Here is a 20,626-nt window from a genome sequence, read left to right as displayed (position 1 = left end):
GTGGTCATCCATTAATGCTCTGACTGCCTCGTAGCGTTTTGATTCACTTTTATCAATTATATTTTCATTTATATCGCCACCTATAACAATATGATGTGTATTATTGTATTGAGAGCAGAGCGAGTGAAGTTGTTCAGTACAATCTAGGAATTCAATCAATTTCTATTTTATTTTATTACGTATTTGAGGTAACAATTGACTTATGGAAATTACTTCAAAGATGGCGAAGATCAATTAACTTTTAAAATCGGAATAAATTTCATAAAATTTCCAGTAGAAAGATAATAATTTATATTTTTAATACGTGATGACATCCATTCATTGTATAGTCCATCCTTTACCTGGAACAGATGACCAGTTGAACGATAGGTAATTGATTTATTCGTACTTGGGCTGTGGTACTTCGAGATAAAAGAAACGATCAAATATTTAATAAACGTGCTCTTTATCGCGTTACGGTATTCTGACGTCACTGTAAATTACGCATCGAAATCAATTGCACCTGTTAGATTAATGCCTTATGTGCCCTGGAATTATTTAACACAAGCCAAATGTTTTGTTTCAATAAATATATTAATCGTTTATGATTGGGCTGATGTGACAATGTGACTTAGGCAGCAACCATTTGATTTTCTGGGGGGGGGGGGGGGGGGGTTTGCTATGGTTTTTTTTGGAAAAAAAAGTTTGTTTCCAGGTTTTGGTGAAAAAAATAATTTGTTTTGGACCCTGAGAAAAAAAAATGTTTGTTTCACCCTCAGCTGCCACTATATGTAATGCTAAAATTGAAAGAAAAAAATTGTTTTCGGTTTGTCGCTAAAAAAAATAGATTGTTCTTCGCCGATGGCGAAAAAAAAAAGTTTGCACAGAAAAAAATACCATAGCCCCCCCCCCCCCCCCCCCCCCCCAGAAAATCAAATGGTTGCTGCCTTACATGTATATATATGCTCTTTTTGAAGACATGAAGAATTTTAATATTTTTCAAATAAATGGTTAAAAATTTACACAAACGCCACAAAATAAAGAAAGAAATCAATATTTGAACCTGACATAAGCTGTTTCTCATCACCATGATCACAAGACTTCTGGAATTCTTTCATCATCATATCATATATTTGTCATAGTTCTTTGTCTTTTTCAGTTTTTATGTCAGAGCTCCAATGTTTTTATTTATTTTTAGCTCATGTGAGCTTTTCTCATCACTTGGCGTCCGTCGTCGTCGTCGTCGTTAACAATTTTTCAAACATCTTCTCCTCTGAAACTACTGAATGGATTTGAATGAAACTTAGCATGATTGTTCCTTAGATTATCCTGCACAAAGTGTGTGCTTCGATTTTTGATCCGTCAAAAAACATGGCCGCCGTTACTTAAAATAGAACATAGGGGTCAAATGCAGTTTTTGGCTTATATCTCAAAAACGAAAGCATTTAGAGCAAATCTGACGGGGTAAAAATGTTCATTAGGTCAAGATCTATCAGCCCAGAAATTTTCAGATGAATCAAACAAACCATTGTTGGGTTGCTGCCACTTAATTGGTAATTTTAAGGAAATTTTGCAGTTTTTGGTCATTATCTTGAATATTATTATAGAAAAAGATGAACTGTAAACAGCAAAAAATGATCAGCAAAGTAAGATCTACAAATAAGTTTATATGACCAAAATTGTCAATTGACCCCTTAAGGGGTTATTGTCCTTTAATGACAATTTTTCACAATTTGTTCATCACATTTGCTAACTTTAAAAAAATCTTCTCCTCTGAAACTACTGAATGGATTTGGATGAAACTTAGCATGATTGTTCCTTAGATTATCCTGCACAAAGTGTGTGCTTCGATTTTGGATCCGTCAAAAAACATGGCCGCCGTTACTTAAAATAGAACATAGGGGTCAAATGCAGTTTTTGGCTTATATCTCAAAAACGAAAGCATTTAGAGCAAATCTGACAGGCGTAAAAATGTTCATTAGGTCAAGATCTATCAGCCCTGAAATTTTCAGATGAATCAAACAAACCATTGTTAGGTTGCTGCCAATAAATTGGTAATTTTAAGGAAATTTTGCAGTTTTTGGTCATTATCTTGAATATTATTATAGATAAAGATAAACTGTAAACAGCAAAAATGATCAGCAAAGTAAGATCTACAAATAAGTTAATATGACCAAAATTGACAATTGACCCCTTAAGGGGTTATTGTCCTTTAATGACAATTTTTCACAATTTGTTCATCATATTTGCTAACTTTAAAAAATCTTCTCCTCTAAAACTGCTAAACCAAATTCAACCAAACTTCAACTGAATGATCAGTAGGATGTATAAAATAAAGTTTGTGCTTTATTTTTTATTTCGTCAAAAAACATGGCCGTCATGGCTAAAAATAGAACACAGGGTGAAATGCAGTTTTTGGCTTATATCTCAAAAACTCCAGCATTTAGAGCAAATAAGACAAGAAGTTGAAGTATTTATTAGGTCAAGGTCTACCTGTCCTGAAATTTTCAGCCGAATTGGGTAACTGGTTTTTCAGGTATAATGCCCCTGAATTGATGATTTTAAAGGAATTTTGCAGTTTTTGGTTATTATCTTGAATATTATTATAGATACAGATAAACTGTTAATAGCAAAAATGTTAAGCAAAGTAAGATCTACAAATAAGTCAATTTGACCAAAATTGTCAATTGACCTCTTAAGGAGTTATTGCCCTTTAAAGACTTTTTTCACAATTTGTTCATCATGTTGACTTACTTTAAAAAATCTTCTCCTTTGAAACTGCTGTATCAATTTCAGCCAAACTTAGGCTAAATGAGTTTCAGAGTATCTAGTATAAATTTTATATTTCATTTCCTTGTATGTCAGAAACATAGCTCCTATGGCTAAAATAGAACATAGGAGAAAATGATTTTTTTTTGCTTTTGAAGAAAATAGGACGATTCAAAGAACATTTTAATAAATTGAAAAGCCAAAATAATCATTGATGAGAGATTTAACCCAAAAAATTAAGGTGAGCGATTCAGGCTCTTGAGAGCCTCTTGTTTTTATTGCAAATTATCCCAATTATCTCATACTTCATACTGCTGAATTGATTTCAAACTACAGTCAGGGATATAACTCTATAGGGTTATTACAGGTAAAGTAACATACATTTGTTATTGTGGACTAAGAAATCAAAGAAGGCATCCCATCAAAGAACTGTGATAAGATACGTATGCTACATGTTTCAAAGGGACAATATACATCATAAGTTTAGTTAAAATGTATACAAGTTCTATTGATATTACCATTGTCTTTATGTATACTTAACTATTGAAAGATGTAACAGTTCATAGTATTCCAATTTTGAATAGTACACCTACAAAAATGTATATGTTATACATGTAACAGAAAAAATATGCCTGTAATAACTAAAGGGTGTTATCACAGCTTCTCTATATCACTTCAAAGCATTTGCTCAGACATAAATCATGCTTAATTTCAATGTATTTTAATTTATTGTAAGAAATAATGACCAGAGCATGTAATGAGGTTCTGCACAAGTTTCTCAGTAATTCCCAAGTGTCTTATATACATGTAATAAGTTACATTCCTTTAATAACTAAGCCTTGTTATCACAGCTAAGTTAATTCCTTAATAGTCTTGTCTCATTGATTTACCATGGTTAATCAAAAATGTATTAATTCAATTTAAAAATTTATTATCAAGGCTATGCATTTAGTTTGAGCGCAAAGTCTCAAGAGTTCCCTACAGTCAACTACAAATTAAATAATTTTACAAATAACAAACATGTTATTACAGATTTAGAAAATTTAAGGAAAAGTATCTGTAATAACACACGCAAGTTATTTTCTGTATAACCCTATAGAGTTATATCTCTGACTGAACTAATTATAAATATGGTTTAATTTGTGTAAATAAATTTGGCAATTTACCATTTATGTTTATTCAATCAAGTTCAAGGAACATAAAATTCAAAGTGTTGAAGGTGGTCACTACAAAGTAGAAGGAGAAGTAATCATGGTAATTTTTGTGTGAATTGTTTATTTATGTTTTGCGGTTTGCTTAAATAGTCTTCACCATATGTTTCCACCAGTAGTATTTACTATATGTACAGCCCTCCATTTAATATACTGAAATGGTTGCATGGGCAGCTTTAAAAGCTGATCGGCAATAAAGAATTCATAACTGGTCACCATTTAGGCTTAGTATTAGAATATTGAAAATCTGGCAACCTTAAATTTTTCGGAAATTTTGCCCTGATCAGAGCTTGGTTTTTAAAAAATAGTCTGAGTGCTAGACAGTAACACAAATGAATACTGTATTTTAAGAGCCTTTTAGATTTAAGCTTGATCTTTTCAGCGCTTTATTGCAACAGGTAATTGTAGTTCATTTGGTAGCAATTTGTTGTGACTGAATATGGCACAGATCTATCTATCTTCATATTTCCGCACTCAGTCACAACTTTGACTATTGCATGCCGTTTGAAAGAAAACCCTTGGAATTTATAGATTGTGTTTATTGAAAGCACATGGTAGAGCCTCGTTCTCAATTTCGTTAGTAAACAGATGTAAACAATGTCGGCGACAATTTTGTAATTTGTTTTTATAGAGTCAACAAAATACTGTCTTCAATTACAAAACGATTTCAGATGTTCATTTGACTGATGGGGCAATCACCAGTGCTTCTGCACAAGTCCGATGAGATTTTTACTAGTCTGGGGCTTCAAACTACTAGTTAATGTCGCAGACTGATTTAAAACATGTACAACGAATATAAAATTAAATAAATCATGTGGTTATTTTATAGTGGATTTATACAAACAATTTTCTACACTCGACATCAAAAAAATGAATACTTTTAATTTACAAGCCTGTTTTTGTTTAAATAGAAAAAAATGTAGGCAACTTAAAATTATTTCCTGGCCACTGAAGTTTTGAGTTGGCCACTAAATTTTCAGTTGGCAACTTCATTTCAGAGGCTACTTTGAGGGCTGATATATACACACAATGTCAAGATATAAAATTTTAGACAAACTCAGAAGCACAACGCTAGATAAATACAGCAGCATTTCATTACAAAATGTTGAAATATTCAATGAGTTAAGTTTAAAATTCCTTAAAGTATTATTTACATGTTATCTCCTGTTTGTAAGTTTTACAGGAAATCTTTAAACACATTAAACATTGTTAAATGACAAAATTGATTGATTTCCTAGCCTTATCTATTCAGTTTTATAATCATGTAATTTTCAAATGTTACAGAATTACAAATTACAAACCTTGTTAGAATCATATGAGAATTTGGAAGAAAAGTTTTATTATTTATAATTACAGATTAAGAGAAGTTGCAGAGAAAGTCAGCCATCATGGTTTTGTCAGTTCACCAGCATTTAGAGCCATCAGAAACCTTACTGTCACACAATGTGTTGTTGGGCCAACTTATATTGCTTTACTCCTTGAGGTAAAAAGTGTAATAGATATACTGCAGGAACATTAATTTTCATGGGATTAAAAATTCAAGGTTTTGTCTCCATATAACATGTATAAGATTTCATTGGGATTTAATTTTGTGGTTTCAAGTAAATGGAAGTGATATTATATGTAGGTTAAATTTTCGTAGAGGGTTTAATTTCTTGGATATATTCTTTTCACGAAATAAACCAAATTAAATCCTCAACGAAAATTTCTGCTTTTACAGTATAGTCCAACTCAGTTGACATAGCGTTGGAAAATTTTCAAGAGGGTATTTCAATGTATTCTGGAGAAGACATGGCATTTCTTTTTACTATTCAACATTTTCAATCAATCTGAGGTTAAATTTTTATGGGATACAGTAGTAACATTATCTTTTTCATGTTAACTGGTACTTTTCATATTTTGTAGGAGGTAAATTTCTACATATTCCATGAAAATCTTATATACAAATTCCACAATTCATATGATACTGACCGCAGTGTATGTAGAGTTTCTATATTTGTCAGATTACAGTACTAGACATTTAAATATTTAGCATTAAAAATAAAAACATCCAGGTAAAAAGGGCTGAAAGAAATCTTAATAGAATTCCATAGAATATAAATGAAAAATCAGCACAGGTAAAAAAAACATGAAATCAAAATAGCTTATATTAGTGTATGTTACCACCTTATAATCTGTCTGTCTGAACTTTGAATCAGGATACTAAGAACAAGCAGTGTTCTCACTAAGGCGAGTCAATGAGTCCTGGACTCATCAAAATATGTCTGGACTCACCATTTTCAAAACTGGTGAGTCCACAGATGCATCAAGATTGAAATATTTTGTATAAACTGAACACAGTTAAACACAAATATCATCATTTTATAGCAAAAGTTTAAAAGTGATCTGAATTTGATTTCATTTCATTGCTCTGTTAGGAAATGGAGACTAAAATATTACTTTATATTGCAATAAAATATTTTCTTCTTGCTGTTGGACTCATCAAACCTAAAAATGATGAGTCCCTGGACTCGCCTTCAAAAATTCTTAGCGAGAACCCTGGGTGATGGATCATTGATATATATATATATATATATATATATATATATATCCCACATCTCCTTTGATCATGTGCATTTGTAACGGTTTATTTCTTCCTTTGTGATATTTTATCCTGAGGATAATTTGTCCCGGTCATTTTTTTCCAGGCATGGTATTTCACAGGTTGATTTTTTCCAGAGGAGTGAAAATCTATCTGTGTTATGCGGATAGTATGTACCGGTATATATTTGCCGTACTATATTTCACAGAACCGTGTGAAATAGACTCCCATTAATTATTATGTAAGTTACTCACAATCAATATATACCTGACTATAATTATAAAATGTTTCACAAAGGTAGACTAAATTTGCATAATTTATCAAAGGGAGGTAATTATGAGCAATTTATATTTTAAAGACATTAATATAATATATTTCTGAATCTATTTTATAGCGAAATTTTTCTTTGAATCTTATTTTTTTTATTCATTTATATAAAAAGATGACTTACAACTTGATTTAATAAGACGGATAACATTTCACAGGTAAACACTATCCATCTGTTAAACATGCTATTGTTCCAATATATTGTTATGCTATGATTTATCTGATTTCCATATAATCAACAACTACATCTCTGTCCCCAGACAAAACTATTTATATAGTTAAAAATATCATCACAATCAAATTCTTCTATTACTGTTAACAGTAGCAATATGCAACTATATTTCTACCTTACTTTTAAATTTATATGTGTATTGAGATCTGAAAACAACTCACTTTTACATAATTTCACTAACCTTATTTAATCATGATATTATTTTCACAATTACGATCTTTGAAATTACTTCTGATTTTCTTTCCTATGTTTCATGATAATTTTCTTTTTAAAAGGATGAGATTGACTTGAATATTTCAGGAATTTTTTTCAATGATAATTTGTGAAAATATTTCCCATTATAATATATATTTTTTTAATAATTTCGCTTTATTTCAAATACACTATTATTATTTCATTGTATTTTTAAAGGATAATTTTTTTCTAATAACTATTCAATAAGTTAACTACCCAGATAGAATTTCACGGCAAAGGATAAAATATCCCAGGGAAATAGTTTCCTCCGGATAAAAAAATAACAATTACTGTGACATTTTTTCCTCCGGATCAAATTTCACCCGGATATAATTTTGCTTTACACTTATCTGTATATTATGAACATTTGAAAATTTTTATTTCGATAAAAATGATTAATTACTGAGAAAGAAATTTATATTTTTGCTAGTTATTATTTTTCTGTTCCTAAGGAATTTATTTATTTAAATGCTATATTCTTTTCGCCATACTGAATTTGTCATAACTTTTTTTTATTGGTTTGTTAGTTGAATTCTACTCACTTTCGTTTACCTGTTAAATTACATACCTTTTTACATCACTCAAAGATTTGTTTTCACACGGTAAACACTTAGTTCTTATTATATATTATTTTTGAAATTTGAGTTGAAGCGTCGATCAACACATTTTGGTAGTTTTGAGAACATTATTTATTCATTGCTACTTATGTTTTGATTCAATAGAATCCAATAAATGCAGTGTCGGAAATTTGATACATTTGCATAATGATTTATTGACTTATAGGGGTTATAATTATGAAAGTTTGAGAATCCCTATATACACTAGGTTAAATGTTTCTTTTTGGAGACAACAATTAGTTTGTTGTTTTGACAAAGATGTCTGTGAATTTTTAGAGTTTGGTTGGCCAATAGGTATTAATTTTGCTGATAGAATTAATCCTTCTTGTAAGAAAGTGCGTAATCATGCTGGTGCACGACAATTTTCTAAAGATATTGATAAATATATAAAGAAGGAAGCTTCGTATGGTGCTATTCTTGGTCCTTTCAAAAGTAATCCCTTTAGAGATGGTTTTATTTTATCTCCATTCGGTTCCAAAAGCTGATTCGGAGGAAAGAAGGGTTATAATGGATCTTAGTTTTCCCAAAGGTAATTCTGTTAATGATTGCATTGACAAAAATGAGTATTTGGGAAATAAGGTTGATTTACATTATCCAAATGTGGATAAACTTGTAGAGATTATCAAGAAGAAAGGTCCACAGTGTCACATTTTTAAGCGCGATTTGCGCCGGGCTTACAGACAGTTTCCGCTAGATCCCAAGGATTACAATTTAGTAGGTTTTTCTTGGCGCAATCATATTTTTGTGGACAGAGTATTGCCCATGGGTTTGAAATCGTCGGCTTATATTTGTCAAAGAATCACAAATGCAGTGTCTTATATTGTTAAAAAGTTTGGTGTCGAAGTCATTAATTATTTGGATGATTTTGCTGGCGCTGACTCTCCAGACACAGCTGATAATTCATTTCAGATTTTAAAACAGGTGCTAGACAATTGTGGTTTAGAGGAATCGCTTGAAAAAGCCTGCCCCCCCCCCCCCCCCCCCCCCCAATGTTCCAGGATGTCATTTCTAGGTGTCTGGTTTGATACGGAGAAAATGACGTTAGAAGTTACTCCTGCTAGGCTTACTGAAATTTTGGCTTTGGTTAATGCTTGGTTGTTTAAAAGTAAGGTGTTCAGAAAAGAAGTACAATCGTTGATTGGAAAGTTAAATTTCATAGCCAGTTGTGTCAAACCAGGTAGAATATTCATTTCTAGAATTGTAAATTTTTTGAGAGAATTTGTTTCTGATGATCAGTGTTTAGAATTATCGGAGGAATTCAAAAAGGACATTTTCTGGCGGTCAGAATTCTTACTGATTTTTAATGGTATTTCCATTTTAAGTCTGGAAGAATGGACAGAACCAGATCAGTTTTTCTCATGTGACGCATGTTTGTCCGGATGCGGTGGTATTTCATCTTCACAGTATTTCCACTGTGCTTTTCCAAGTTTTATTATAAAACAAAATTTGCATATTAATTCTTTGGAAGTGTTGACGGTGATCGTTTGTTTTAAAGTGTGGGTTCGAAAGGGAAAGAAAATTTGCATTTATTGTGATAATGCCGTTTCTGTGCAAGTCATAAACCATGGATGTTCGAGAAGTAGGTTTTTACAAGCTTGTTTAAGAGAAATTGCATTTATTTGTGCTATAAATGAGTGTGAAATTAAAGCGATTCACTTGAATGGAAAAGATAACAGAGTTTCCGATTTGTTATCTAGGTGGGATTTGTCTCCCTTTTATCAGTCGGAATTTTTTAATCTTGTCGACAAACAGTTTTTTCAGGAAATTGAAATAAACGATTTTCTTTTTAGGTTTCAACATGAGTGGTGATTGGTGATTTAGTCAGGTTGAAAGGAGAAGCAAGATGTTCAATAAATAGTGCTTATGCAGTTGGTACTAGAAAAAATTTGAAAACACAATGGAAAACATTTTTTCTGTTTTGTAGTTTTTATGAATTAGTGCCTTTACCTTGTTCAATAGAGAATATATGTTTATACTGTCAGTTTTTAAGTCGGTCATTTAATAGCACTGACTCGATTAGAAATTATGTAAATGGTGTTAAATGTCTTCATTTGTATTTGGATTTAGATTTTCCGCATTTAAATTCTTTCTATTTTAAATTATTTTTTAAAGGTTTAAAAAGAGTAAATCCGCATGAAGTTAAATCAGCCTTTCCCATTTCTCCGAATATTTTATTGCAGTTTAAAAGTATTTTAAATTTTGAGGAGAGTAATCATCATACTTTTTGGTGTTTATTTTTGTTTGGGTTTTTTCTTATGTGCCGGAAGTCTAATTTGGTAGGCACCGCAGATGATCCGTTGAAATGTCTAAAAAAAAAAGGATATTTTTGTAAAACACAATATATTGCTTGTAAATTTTAATTGGTCCAAAACTATACAATTTGGTGAAAGGAGTTTGCAAATTCCTCTTATTAGTAATACTTCTTCTCCTCTTTGTCCTTTTACGGCCTATGTTTCCATGTGCGATAAATTTATTGTTCCAGACTCAGCCTCAGCTTTTGTTGTTAAAAAAAATGGTGTTTTAAAACCAGTTACTTACAATATGTTCAATGCCTTTTTGAAAAAATGCATTACAAGTATTGGCTTGGATGCAGGTAAATTTTCAACTCATAGTTTTAGAAGGGGTGGTGCCACGTTGGCTTTCAAATGTGGTGTACCATCTGATTTAATTCAACTTCAAGGTGACTGGAAAAGTTCTGTATATAAACTTTATCTGCGTTATGGTTTGAATGAAAAGCTAATTGTAGCAAATAAAATGATGTCTTATTGTTAATTGTTTTCTAATACTTTATTCTCGTTTTAGGAGGCAAAGCTTGGTGCAGAAGCACTTTGATTTTGAGTGATTCGTTTTTTTAAATACTTTCCTGATTTAAAGAATACAGAGATACAAGCGTTTGGTGGCATAACTAGTGAACGTTTTTTTTTTGTAATATATATTTTTATTATTTTCATATCATTTTCAAATCTCATCTACAAATAAAGATGCACAAACAAATTATTCTGCTATAAATCCTAAACATATAGTTAACCATACTTGTTACAAAATATAAAATACAAAGTCAGTAACAGAATACAGAGTACATCTGCATTGAGCTCTATTTCTTAATAATATTATCAATGCTTGACCATTTTTCTTTTAATCTTATTGCTTTACTGGTAGAGCACAAGTTCATAGAGACCATGTCAACCCTATAATAATAGTTTAGCCATTCAATTGCTTCAGCAACAGATGGGACTGTAAATCTAACTCTACATAAATAAACATATCTCTTCAATATCAGAATACATGTATTAAGAATATCTTTAAATAGATGATGTTTAACACCCAAGATTATACTTGATAAGGTTGGGAGAAAGCTTACATTACATACATCTTCTAACTTTTGAAAAAAATTAAGCCAAAATGTTCGAACATAACTACATTAAAAAAAGAGGTGTATGTATGTTTCTTTAGTTTCGGTACAAAAAGTGCACAGTTCTGTTTCACTATATTTACACTTCATAAGTAAAGTATTTGTTCCTAGAATTCTATGGAGTAATCTGTATTGAAATGCCCTTAATGTGGGATCTTCAGTTATAATTAAAGGAAGACTAAAAAATAATTCCATTCTTCGGCCACAATATCTATTCCCAATTTCATTTTCCATTTCTCTTGTATGAGTGATGGGGTTTCCTTTATTTTATCTAGAAAAAATTTATACAAATGTTTTGATACTTTATCATCTGTTTTAATGGCGGTAACAATTTTGTGACTGACAGTATTTAGTTTGATAAATACTTGAGAATGAATGACATTCTTCCATTCCTTTGGTAGTGCCAAGATTAGTCCATAGAAATCTAAGAAAGTTGTTTTTATATTATAATTTCTAATAAATTCATCATAATTGTAAAATTCTCCATTTTCCTTAATGAGATCATTTATGAAAAATACATTATTCTGTATCCAATTTTTATAAAAAGCTGTTTTTCCATCAATCATAATATTTTCATTTAAAAACAATGGTTGAGAAAAGATATCACTTGGGGCTGTGGTCAGAGGCTCACACAATGAGGCCCATGATGAAATTACATTTTGCCAAAAAGGGTTAAATTCTTTTTTAATTTCATTGAGTGCTGATTTTGATAAATGCCACATATTTTCACCACCATTCATTTCAAGGTGATCTGCCAATAGAACCTTCCATGAGGAATAATTTGTGGGGTCTAAAACTTTTTTAACCCAGGATAACTTAAGTGATTTTATAAATGATTCAATATGTGGCATTTTTACACCACCATCCTCGTAATTTGAGGTAAGTATATATCTTTTAATTTTGTCCCCTTTACCATCCCACACAAATCTGTATAGCATAGATTGTATCTGCTTTAATATATCTGGGGATGGATCTGGTAAAACAGTAAAACATTGAATTAGAATTGGTAGGGCGAGAGTTTTCACAACTACAATTTTCCCATATATAGTAATATTTCTGAATGACCAGTCACTTAAAAGATTTTTTACTTTTTGAATTTTTTCTAAATAATTATCAACACATATATCAGCTTTTGACAAACAATATTGAATGCCTAGGAGTTTGAAATTTCCTGAATGGTTCCATATTATTGTTTTATTTGTGTTTAGCTCCTCACCACAGCCCCTTTTTGCCCCAATCCATATAACTTGGGTTTTTTCAAAATTAGCCTTCAAACCAGAGCATGAGTAAAACAAGTCTATCTTATTTAGAGCACTGTTGAGAGATTCTTCACTATCATCCAGGATCAAAGTCGAATCATCAGCATACTGACTGAGTAAAAATTCAGAATTTTTAATCTTTATACCATTAATGTTGTTGTCATATTTTATTGATGCACTAAGCAGTTCCAAACATAAAATAAAAAGATAGGGAGACAATGGATCCCCTTGTCGTACCCCCCTCTCTATTACAAAAAAATCAGATAGATAGCCATTATTTTGAATGCAGCTTTTTGAATTGTAGTAAAGGGTTGTGAACCATTTCACTATTGTGTCCCAAAAACCTAGAAATTTCAAGGTTTCACATATAAAGTTCCACTCAAGAGAGTCGAAGGCTTTTTCAAAGTCCAACAAGACAAGCAAGCCAGGAATATCTTCGTCATCTACTTTTTTCAAGAGGTCATATATAAGTCTTGTACACTCACCAATATATCTGCCTTTCATAAAGCCAGTTTGAGTTTCACTAATCAGGTGATCAAGGACTTTTTTAATTCTATTTGCAATACATGTTGATACTATTTTATAGTCTACATTAAGTAATGAAATAGGTCGCCAATTTTTTAGAAAATGTTTTGGTTTACCATCTTTGGGTGGACAGGTGATAACACCTTGTGTTTGTGAAATTGATAATTTACCTTCTTGAAATGCTTCTTTGAAAGAACGCAGTAGGAAAGGATTAATGTCGCGCCAAAAAAAAATATAAAACTCAGTTGTAAAACCATCCAGACCAGGAGATTTTCCATTTTTCATATTTTTTATTGCATTATGAATTTCTGAGCTTTTTAGTTCCCCCTCTAAATTAATATTTTGTTCATCAGAGAGAATTTTGATAAATGGGTTTTCAAGAGAAAAGAAATTAGCTCGGTGTGTATTATTTATAAGTGTTTTCTTAGATGAATATAGATTCTCATAATATAACTTTTGTTCCGCACGAATTTTTGCTTGATCAGTGATAAATTCACCATTATCTAAAGTTAATTTTTGTATTACTTTGTCAATATAATTTCTTTTCTCTAGATTACAGAAATATTTTGTACTTCTCTCCCCTTCAATTTGCCATTTAGCTTTTGATCTCATTATTGCCCCTTTTATTCTAGATTCTCTGAGCGACCTTAACTGAAGTTCAATACGTGTAATTTCTTCCCTTTTATCATTGTTTTTCCTCGTATCATCAGTTTTAAAGTTTCCCAAAACAGTTGGTCGGAAATGGAAAATTCTATTTCTTCCCTATTTTCAGAATCAACTATTTTATATTGATCAATACAATCAGCAATACAAGTTTTAGTATTAGTAATAAATTCTTTGTCGTATAATAAAGCATTGTTAAATTTCCACGTCCCTTTGCCTTTTTCATTTGTATTAAATTGAATGGACAGAGATATGGGTGAGTGATCAGACCTATATGCAACACCAATATCACTCGAGGTTATCAGTGGTTGAAAATCAAATGAGACAAGGAAGTAGTCCAGTCTTGCCTGCTTCTTGTTAGGTCCTCTCCAGGAAAACCTCTTTTTTTCTGGGTATAATTCCCTATAAACATCAACCAGATCTATTTCTGACATCATTTCATTAACCTTTTTTTGAGCTTTAGGATTATTTTTATGCAAATAGTTTAGTATCCATATCATAATTTTGTGGTAAATTCCAATCACCCCCCACTATTACTGAAGTATTACCAAAATTTTCAATATCTCTTTGGAGTATTTCATAAAAAACTGGTTTGTCCTCATTGGGTCCATATACAACTAGTGAACGTTTGCTATGGAAAATAAGACATGGCTATTTTAATATTAACGAATTTTGTAATGTTTTAATTCATGTTGGTACTAATGATATTTTTGCAATAACTAGTAATCAATATAGGTTTAATATTGATTTAATTATTCAGGAAATTAGGTGTGTAAACGCCTCCTGTAGAATTATTTTATCTTCAATTTTACCTAGACCAGTAGATTTTAGGATGTCTGACCGCTTAGTTCAGGATTTTAATTCACAACTTTTTGATTTTTCTCAAACAGGATGTGCGAAGGTTAATTATATGCCAGTTTGTAAGTCTTTCTATGACAGATTTCATAGACCTATATTCCCTTTATTTCACAAACTGACCTGTTGCATTTGAATCATGCTGGAATTCAAAAATTTGTTCATTTTATAGCCAATACTTTGGCTCATTTGAATTGAGGGAACACTCTTTACGAGAAAGGCTTCATTTATTTCTGACCTCTTTTGAGGGGGAGAGTTTTTGTAGCAGATTTCTCTCATTTAATTCTTCAGAAGGCTGACTTTAGCTTATCTCTAACTTGGTCCTTTTTTGGGCGCTAGGGAGGCTTATTTGTTAGCAGATTCTGACTATATCAAAATTAAGAGTGTACTCTTGGTTCAATTTTCTTTAAACACTAACTGTTTTTTTTTTTTGGCTGACCTTCGGTATGGCGGGTTAATTCTTATGTATTAACAATTTTTGAATTTCTATATTGGTCATTCTTAAATTTGTTTATTGAATAGTATTGAACTATTGTGTTGTGTGAATTCATTTCATTAGCCTAATAAATGTTTTAATTGTATTTGTTGTTTCATGTTTTTGAAAGTAATTTGGAAATTTTTATTTCGATAAAAATGATTAATTACTGAGAAAGAAATTTATATTTTTGCTAGAGTTATTATTTTTCTGTTCCTAAGGAATTTATTTATTTAAATGCTATATTCTTTTCGCCATACTGAATTTGTTATAACTTTTTTTTATTGGTTTGTTAGTTGAATTATACTCACTTTCGTTTACCTGTTAAATTACATACCTTTTTACATCACTCAAAGATTTGCTTTCACACGGTAAACACTTAGTTCTTATTATATATTATTTTTGAAATTTGAGTTGAAGCGTCGATCAACACATTTTGGTAGTTTTGAGAACATTTTTTAACCCGCCCACCCGTGCCCATTTTTACTTTTGGGTATTTCAAAATTTTCTCTACTGGTTTAGGGTTAATTCTTATGTATTAACAATTTTTGAATTTCTATATTGGTCATTCTTAAATTTGTTTATTGAATAGTATTGAACTATTGTGTTGTGTGAATTCATTTCATTAGCCTAATAAATGTTTTTATTGTATTTGTTGTTTCCTGTTTTTGAAAGTAATTCATTAAGTATATATAAATATAGTGTATTTACTTTCAATTCTAAGTTTACTAATCGATCCATGGTGGTCATTGATATAATATACAGACCCTCTCTATTTAATAAACTCTGTGACCGCCGTGGATAGTAAACTTGAAACGTAGCAGATAGAATTTTGAAAATACACTTTATTCTTTGTATATGTATGTTCAAAGTATACAGAAAAACGCAAACCGGAAGTATAATCTGACTTAAAATTTCGTCCAATGACGGGACAATATCCGGATGCCTTTTTCTCGTTTTTCTCCCAAAATAACTCAATCTGAATAATCATATGAATGGATGACAAATGCGACTATGAACTGTACCTATAGGACACAGAGGTGTGTTGATTATTTTATTGTGGAAAGAAGAGAAGCGACACACAAAATGAGGTCTTCTCGTTTAATAGTATAGATGTCATTGATTTTATACACGAAATGCACCATATTCTTGAAAACAAATGAAATTTACTTTTTATTTCTTATGTTGTATCAAGTTATGTATAGATGACGTTAAGCACGATATTGCGTCTCAAACGGTAACGTCCAATTTTTACGTTTTACGGCGATTAATTATTACTTGGGATAAGTCTTTTAATTTCGCTTGCAATTTTTGTATTGCACAGCAATATGGATACTTCTTAATGTTTAGTTGTACTGAATATGCATGCAGTATTTCCCACTAGAAGTAACGTAAGCAACAAACAACAAAATATATCGTATTTGCGTAATGCATAAGTCTTTATGAAATGAGAAGATATATACATGGTATGATGAGTACCAATGAGACAACTCTCTACTAGAGACCAATTGACATAAAACGAAAAAAAACTGCAATGTTTCCAAATTAGATCCGAAAAGAAAAGAGATATATTTTGCTTTAACTTATACAAAGTTTGTCGGGAATTACAAGTTAAACAGGTCTTGCTTATAAAATTCATTTTACTTTCTTTAATAGCGGTACAATTAGATAAAGAAATGGAAAGATTGTCCGAAAAATAGGTTAATTATAATTCATCTCATATGTTTACAAGCTTTGTATGATATGGAGACTGAGGTATATAGCTACGCTTCAGGACCAATTTTAATTTCCCTTTCAAGTTCTGTACGTATAAAACTTATTGCAGAGAAATAAAAAAAAAATCGCAGTTTTACGCTTCCCAAAATTGAAAAAGATGACTTTTTATCCTCTCGGTATACAAAACCTTTCCACAACTTAAGAACCTCATCTAAACGAACAAACCCAGTCATCGGATTTTTTTTATACTTTGTGGTCTTATTGTTTATTATCTGACTATCAAAAAAATTCTATCTGAGAAAATATAGATACAGATGATCCACCATAAATAGCGTACCCCGAATCGACAACGTTGAAAACGTATGAAAATCGTTCAGTGGACAAACTTGCAAGACATTTCATTTCATTGAAAACGGAGTCGTTTTGACTACGCAAATTATCAAAAAGTATGTAGCTGTTTTGTAAAGTTAAAGCACAATTACAGAAAAGCACAATTTACATGCAACTAATCTAAATTTTCAAAAAATAACGTCACAAATGACAATTTATTTGTAAAAAGCGGCGAAATCCGACATTGGACATCTTGCAAGACAATTGCCAGAAGTCGTTGCATTTTTATATGTAGTGTGAGTGCTGCAAAAATTCGATTTTGATATGGTCTATTTAAGCACTTTTGTTGGTCTAATTTACACAAACGAAATATCATGTAATCTTATATCTTAAAACCTATAAATTTTGATATCTTAACATTTTCCAAAATCTGACCATAATGAACACTTTTTTATTTTTGCCAAAAAATAGCGTTTGTCGTTACAGGAACGCATGTTCAGTAATATTGTAATACTTTATATATAAAGCATATCATTCATTCGAATTTTCGTGGATATAACACAAATTTTGAAGAACACAAACACCCCTGCTAAAGTTCTTATGTGTATAGTCTGTTACGTCTGACACGCATATTTTTGACGTTTTGTCAATATGTTGTCCTTATTTTAGACTATAGTAAAATATGATAAAACAATTTCTACATTTTTCGGAATAGTATTTACCTGTCTAGTCTATGGATACAAGTTTTATATAACTTAACAGTTATGATTTTATAGAAAAGCTGTTTATTAGTATGGCCTGGTGGATTACACGGTATTGACGCAATACCGTGCGTAACGTCATCTGTTTCCTCACTTGTTTTATAAAGTTGTCACATTAGTCACAACTCGGCCGATTTCGTACCTCAGCGGAGTCACCCGAGGATTGCCGATTGCTATTTTAAGTGTATTCCGGAAATGAAACGTTCAAATGATGTTAAGGATCAGAACGCCGTGTGTCACTCCTATATCTTCTCTTTGTAAACTGGTTACTTTATAATTGATAGAATATTCCATTGTTTTATTTCTTTATATAGTTGAATGTTATTGTTTTTGTAGGATTCACCTCTTGTTTCATATTGGAGTGTAACGCAATGTTTTTAAATAAAGCATATTATATATTGCATATATATTTACAAATAAATTTAATAAAGAATAAATAACATCGAGATCACGATACATCTTCATCAACATTTTTTCAATGTGATTAGAGTTTTGACCCCAATTTCTAGGTCCACTGAAAATAGAAAATAATAGTGCGAAAAGGGCACCTGTCTAATATTCTTGTTTTTGTGTGTGATAAGTATTATTGATCAACTTCTAAATTTCAATTTACATCACGACTGCCTCATATAATCTTTTCCAGAATAAATGTTCAAAACTGCCATTTTGATTTGTACAGATTATTTCATCAACTTCTAGGCATGTCACTTTGTTCCAAATTCTCTGTAAGGAAATTGGCATTTGTGAAGGAGAAAGTTTGTTCAACAAGACAACGACCAACATATCTCTGTTGTCTTGAAACATTTTCATTCTCGCCATATCAAGTTCGAACTCGCACCATGAACTTTTTAGGAATTCTTCACTGATAACAAGGACCACTTTTTTGCTTTCGAAAATGGCGTCTATGATATTATCCATAATGAGCCTCCCAGCTGCAAAATCTCTATCGTGTAACCATTTGTCTTTTCCAAATAATTAACGAGAGACCCACAAACCCATTCTTCATCTTCATTACAATAAGCAACGAATGCATTATACTTGTACTCTTTAGAATCTCCTCCCAGTGCTGTGTAATGGCGATACTTTCGGCGGATATGAAGGTACCAAAAATGTAGAGTTATTCTATATTTTTAGGCTAAGGAACTTGCTGTGCAAAGAAGAAGAAAAACCACCACAACAATTATTGAAATTGTAAGCCATATCTTACTGAGGCATTTACTCTCAATGAAGTCAAGATGCGTGTATGCATAAACTGCTGTTTTTTTGCTGTTATCAATATACACACACGAATAATTGCGGTTGTTATCTATATTGTAACTTTTGTTTCCTGGAGCCATCTCACAAAATCGATCGAATCACAATTGCAAACGAAATTATTGTCATTCAAAAGAAGCTCAAAGTTGATATGTTTATCACGTTGGTAGTTCTCCAGTTGATTCATATCAGATTTCTGCAGAAAAGCAATTCGATTTTGAACGAGACTTAATTTCTTTAAAGTTGAAAATTTGCTGATTGGAATTAGAAATTTTGAAAATATGTTTTTTGATAAATCCAGTGAAATGAGGGAACGATATTGTGATACAAACATGTGTTTATTAAACGTAACAAATTCGTTTTCTGAGAAATCAATCAGTTTTAGCCCAAATAATTGTTTTAGAAATTCACCTTTTACATCATTTTGTAATCCGACATTTAAATGTGTTCTTCTGCTAATTAGTGTTTTGAGGTATGGCATAAAACTAATCATCTTTAGATCAAGATCACTACAATTAAAATCCGATATGTCCAGTGTTTGTAAATGTGACAGTCCATGGAAATGTCCAAGACAATCTACGAATTTATTACCAGCTAGATTTAAAAAATCTAATTTACCAGCATTTGTGAAATTTATATTAATAAGACCATCACTCCCGCCAAAATATGATGCATCGATATATTGCAGATTATGTGGGAGTTGGAATACAAACGTTAATCTGTCAGAGAAATAGTTTGTATCTGTCTTATCTAGACGACGCACATCGGTTTTGTTTTTGTTAGTTTTGTTTTTGACGTGTAACGTTGCCTGATTTGATATATCTAACCAACGAAGGTTAACCAGTTTAACCATTTCTATGGCAAGGCTACGGTCACCCCATATACTATTATCTTTGAGAATAAGTTTTTCTAAGCAATTTTTATGTTTCATTAGATTTATTCCCCCTGACTGTATAGATAGTATTTGGTTACGAGTCAAATCGACTTCTTTTACGCAGACTGCACCAATCATTGCAAACTGTGACGCCAATAGTACGTCAGCGGTTGGGATAGTTCTGAAATGGTTGCTAAAGTCTATTGATGTTACATTTCTGTCCATAAGACCGTTAAGTAATTGCAGCAGGTACGATATCCGCACATTATTAAAGTTCCTTGAAATATCGAGTCTTTCTATTGACTGAAATGGGTTGAGAGCGCCTGGTTCCACGTACCTTATCTTACAATTCAAAATTAGTTCCTTCAATTGTATGTTCTTAAAAACATCAAATTGTCTATTCTAGTTATCGAACAAGGATTAAAATTCAGATATGTTAATTTACTTAGAGAACGAAATCCGTTTCCAAAAGTTTGTTCGTTTATTCCATTGATTGATAATCTCTCTAAGTCTGATAAGTTTTCTAAATCTTTCTTAGGGTATTGTTGGAAG

The 20,626-nt window shown here is 31.3% G+C and overlaps 1 protein-coding gene across 1 annotated transcript; it reads left to right on the top strand.

Moving 5' to 3' along the window:
• The first annotated feature begins 211 nt into the window (after positions 1 to 211).
• Positions 212 to 19,387, top strand: LOC143054554 (E3 ubiquitin-protein ligase UBR5-like). Its single transcript, XM_076227575.1, has 3 exons — positions 212 to 369; positions 5,316 to 5,442; positions 19,081 to 19,387. The coding sequence occupies exons 1-3, from the start codon at positions 308 to 310 to the stop codon at positions 19,195 to 19,197; spliced, it is 306 nt and encodes a 101-aa protein (XP_076083690.1). The 5' UTR covers positions 212 to 307; the 3' UTR covers positions 19,198 to 19,387.
• The last annotated feature ends 1,239 nt before the right edge of the window (positions 19,388 to 20,626 follow it).

The sequence above is a fragment of the Mytilus galloprovincialis genome, chromosome 12 (assembly GCF_965363235.1).
Source record: "Mytilus galloprovincialis chromosome 12, xbMytGall1.hap1.1, whole genome shotgun sequence".
NCBI classification, from domain to species: domain Eukaryota; kingdom Metazoa; phylum Mollusca; class Bivalvia; order Mytilida; family Mytilidae; genus Mytilus; species Mytilus galloprovincialis.
The sequence above is the reverse complement of the archived record's forward strand: the minus strand, read 5'-3'. Positions and strand labels throughout refer to the sequence as shown.